Source organism: Azolla caroliniana, unplaced genomic scaffold (assembly GCF_043228905.1).
Source record: "Azolla caroliniana isolate FFs.n. ecotype wild unplaced genomic scaffold, voAzoCaro1.0.p SCAF_12, whole genome shotgun sequence".
NCBI classification, from domain to species: Eukaryota; Viridiplantae; Streptophyta; class Polypodiopsida; order Salviniales; family Salviniaceae; genus Azolla; species Azolla caroliniana.
Window position 1 is genome coordinate 14017392 of NW_028230447.1, and position 4511 is coordinate 14021902.

A 4511-nucleotide genomic window follows, 5' to 3' on the forward strand; every position below is an offset into this window, starting at 1 on the left:
ATTCGTGGGGTCATAAGTGAAAAAATCTAAACAAATGAAAAAGGTTGCCCTCAAATCTCAAACAATGACAACATTTCGTTGATCCTTTACAAGAGGTTCGCCATGACGTAGATTTATAGAACTTGTCATGGAAGGTCATCAACTCCTCACGAAGTACTTATAAACAAATGGGTGAGAAATACTCTTGTTTTCCATGTTTTGAGGTTACTTAAGCTTAGGACATGTTACTTTTCATTTAAATGTGGAATAAGCTAATGATTAGGATGATCACAAAGAGAGATTTCAACACAAGACATTCCAAGAAATGGAATTCTCTCAAATGGCACGAAAAAACCAAACATGTTTTCTGCTGGTGATGGTTAAAGACAAAAGCTAGATTCTACTTGGAAGGCACACAAGTAGTTAATCGAAATATACTTTACATTGTATGTGTTAATCCACAAGTTTATGTGTATTAATTCCTACTCCATTTGATAAGTAAGATGCTGTCACATATCAAGCAAGACCTTTACAGTCTCTCCTACTAAATCTCCAAGGATGAAATCTTCAATATTTATTAGAATCACATCCATTTCATGGCCAGATGTAGACCATTCCCATCCTAGTGTGTCATTAATCTCCCTCTTCATCATATCATCCATATACCTATTCATCGCTATCCTATTCCACTTATTGATTTGCTTGAATACCCCATCCAAGAGTTTGGGCACTGAAAAATTAACCAGAACACGTAGCGATGGTGCGAAAAGGTAGAAACTTTGCCTTGTAACCATCTCCAATTTGCATCGCAATGCTTCGTTAATGCAGTCGAATACGAGTTTTCTTCTATACAAAGCAGATTTCCCTCTAGATAAATCGCATTGTAATTCATGTGTTGAGAAATAGTCGTCATCTTCATGTTTTTCTCTAGGGTGTTCCCCATGCCCCCACCAATCCGAGTGTTTTGTTTGTTCTTCCAATTTGATAAACAATGTTGGATTGATGAGATCCGATGACAATGCCAATCTCCCAGAGAGAACCTTCTCGGCATACACAGTTGCTTCTTCTATGATCTCATTCACATAATCCTTCTCATTGTTGATTTGTTTTCTTCCACATTCGGCATTCACGCTAGCATGACATGGAAGGTGAGGGTGGCATGAATCGTCGGTTATCGGTAGTTTGTCATGTCCTCCTAGAATCATCGACCCACTTTCAGAAGACTCCTCATCATCGACATGGGTTCTTCGAGCAATCCCAATGCACTCAAAAAGGTAGCCTTGTTTTTTCCCTGCATATTAATAAGCAAAAGACAAACTTGGATGAAAATGTAGTTGGATTCCTGCTGTTAAAAGAGACTCCATCTATTAGGGTTGCCTTTCTAAGAATGATCTAATGGCCATTGTATGTATCCTTTTACATTCTTCCTATTGGGGGGGAAGGCGGAAATGAGTTCTGTCGAAACATTGTGAACCTAAACTACGACGGATTACAGCAGAGGACACTTTCACATTGTGCTTTCGAATGCATGTGATGTCTTGTTCTCCTACTAAAAGGGCTCTCTAATATAATTCATGAGCCGACTACCTCTTGGAGTGTCGCAGGTGTCGGAACAATTCGATGATGCATCCGGAGGGAAATCGAGAGTAGAAATAGGGCTCGGCTGTCCACATTCCTCTCCACAAAAAGAATCGAGCGTTGAATCACTATCTTTAGAAGATGGAGTCCTTGGTGTCTACAAACATTTTTTCAGTGTCTTGTACATGTTAGAATGGAATATATATATATATATAATATGTATATGTATGTATGTATGTATGTATATAATTTGCACACATTTTTTGGCAAAGTCTATGCAGTATATAGATTTTATCAAACTTCAATTAACAGTTATTTAAGATGATTTTGCCATACCGTTTCAATTGTGGTATTGGTATCCTCCATGCATGATGATGATGATGATGATGATGTCTCCATAGAGGAGGAGATTCCATTGTTATCAACACACAAATCCTCAGATTGTACCTCGCATGTCGACACTCGAAGAAGAGCAACATTCTCCCACTTGCAGCCTCGGCTCTGCTTCATTCCGTCGTGCTCACAATACAGAGCACGATCACTTTCCGAGGCAGAGCTAGTCATGATTCCCTCATTACATATCCTCTCTTTTCCCTCTCCCATTCCCGAAGAACATTGAGTCAACAATGCCATATCCGTGGTTTCATTCGGAACCCTTTTCCTGGACGAAGACCCTTTACTTATTGTAGTACTCTGGGAACAAGAACTCGGGCTACGGTGCGAAGGTTTCAATGTCTTAACTTTGCTGCATTTCTTTGCATCTGATACTACCGATTCCTGAGAACACGATGATGATGATAATGATGATGATGACAAAGCATCAGTAAAAGAGCTGATACTCATCGCCGAAGGGATAGTAGGATGCTTTTTCATCACTGGAGTGTTTGGTTTGGAGACACATTCGTGTTTACTCATGATTAGTGTAGACATTCTTTTACTAGTCTGAGATTCATGTCCATCATCACTACGAGGTCCTCTATGTTTCATAGCACACACATCTTGTACCCCTAACGTTAAAGAAGAAATACGCTCGGATCTTATCGAGCTGTGTTGACCTGATTTCCTTCGGTTCTTTGATATACCTTCATTAACTGTGTCGGCCGGTTGTTTTCTCTCTCGTTGTTTCATCGATCCCGAGGGAGGTTTAGACATTCTCTGACTCAGGGAAGAAGAGTTAGAGTTCTTGTGAGGAGAAGAAGAAGAAGAGATTGATTGCTTTGCCACAGATTCTCTGCCACTACCTAATGTGGTCTCTTTAGTTGTTGCATATCTCGATCGGATCGAAATATTCAGCAATGTGCTCTGCTCCATGGATTGGAATTCTTCCCCCTTGGATTTCCCTCCATGGGATGGTGATAATATCCTTCCCTCTCCCCTTACATTATGCATACTGCCTTCTTCTTTCTTTCCTAACCTCTTGTCTCTCCTTGACCTAATTATATGCCTATTGTTATCTACTACTTCTTCACTCTTCTCTGCTTTCTCTTTACCACCGATTCGTATACCTCGCGCGCTCTTGACAGGTGATGAGAAATAGTTGTTAGGATGATGATTAGAAACCTTTGAAGGGGAGAACTGTTGAGTATCGAATCGGGTTACGAGAGACAATGGTGGCAAATTGGAAAGAAACAATGATTTCTCGTCCTCGATCGACCTCTTTGAATCGCGGCAAGGAATCATTGCTTCATCAAGCTTGTCATTCTGCTCGGCTGCATTTGTCGAACAAGTGCTCATAGATTCCATCATTATGTGATCTAATTGTTTTCCTTCTTCTTCTTCTTCGTGATTCTTCTTAGTTACCATCGGAAAACAATCCTCGATGTGTGTATTAACAATGCATTTTCCATTATAATTCTTAGAGCCTAGTTCTAACTGATGATGATGATTTTCTTCATTAATGGATGGGCTAGAAGGTATGGTTTCCAAACCCATCAATCTTGCTACAATACTGAGAGACCTCGTACTAGTAGACATGGAAGCAGAAGTAGTAGCAGTAGCAGTACTAGAAATCTGTGCTTTCTCTTCATGTTTTATAACACACTCATCTTCTACTCCTCTCTCAGTTCGCAACGAAGACCCAATCCTGTTCTCATCAGCAATCTATTGAACAAATAAAGAGCACCAAAAAATAACCAGTTAATAGCTTAGAAGCATATGGCATAAGAAGATTGAAATTTGGTCTTCAAACTAACAATCAAAAAAGAAAAAAGAAATCAAGCAAAAGATGAAGAGTGTGAAGAAAATGAATTTATACCAGAAGCAGCTTTGCCATGGGAAGCTTTTCAATCTTGCCTATCGGCTTTGGCCGTGCTGCGAAGAAGAAGGCAGGAATCAGAACCAGAATAAGAACAACTCAAAACACACTGAAAATGTTTTCCCTTGATTCCATGTTAATATTGAAAGAGCATGAAGAAGAAGAAGAAGAAGAAGAAAAAAAAAGGTTGAGTATAAACAAATTCTCATTAAATTCTTCTCATCTGTGTTTCCCAAATGTTTATGTTTTATATTTTCCGTTGATTCTGGTTACCTGCAGGCAACAGTTTGTGTGGAATCAAACCCTTGTGATGGAATCTGTCGAGAATCTCGAAGAATATCCCCGAGCACCCCCCACTGTGAATGCCACTGCTGCTTCCACTACTACAATTGCTCATTCTTTTCTCATGTGAATATGTGTTGAAGCTAGACAGAATCTTTCCCGGGGTATCGGCCATGGTGAGCAAATCGAAGAAGAAAGAATGCAGTTCCAATGTATATGCTATTACTAGTCAAATTAATGGAGAGACGCCCAGCAGATTAGAGAGACTTCAGATGAAAATGGAGTTAAGTTGATGATGATGATGATGATGATGAAGGAGAAACATTTGAAAATGAAATTTTATCAATGCAGGTATAAAGGGCGTGAGAAGAAATCATTTGAGAAACAAAAAATGCAAAAAAAAAAAAAGAAAAAGAAA

At 39.3% G+C, this 4511-nt stretch overlaps 1 protein-coding gene across 1 annotated transcript; it reads right to left on the reverse strand.

Annotated features, from left to right (window-relative positions):
• Window positions 1-324: 324 nt before the first annotated feature.
• On the reverse strand, window positions 325-4287 carry LOC147857168 (uncharacterized). Its single transcript, XM_087328650.1, has 5 exons — window positions 4085-4287; window positions 3812-3867; window positions 1894-3657; window positions 1567-1714; window positions 325-1270 (listed from the first exon to the last, which is right to left on the reverse strand). The coding sequence occupies exons 1-5, from the start codon at window positions 4266-4268 to the stop codon at window positions 489-491; spliced, it is 2934 nt and encodes a 977-aa protein (XP_087184776.1). The 5' UTR covers window positions 4269-4287; the 3' UTR covers window positions 325-488.
• Between the last annotated feature and the right edge of the window lie 224 nt (window positions 4288-4511).

Excerpts from the sequence above, each read along its gene's own strand:
- LOC147857168 (XM_087328650.1), bottom strand. The coding sequence starts at position 4,268 with ATGGCCGATACCCCGGGAAAGATTCTGTCTAGCTTCAACACATATTCA. Across the intron at positions 3,868-4,084 it reads ACACAAACTGTTGCCTGCAG|CACGGCCAAAGCCGATAGGC; the intron begins GTAACCAGAATC and ends TCTTCTTCGCAG. Across the intron at positions 1,271-1,566 it reads CACCTGCGACACTCCAAGAG|GGAAAAAACAAGGCTACCTT; the intron begins GTAGTCGGCTCA and ends ATTAATATGCAG.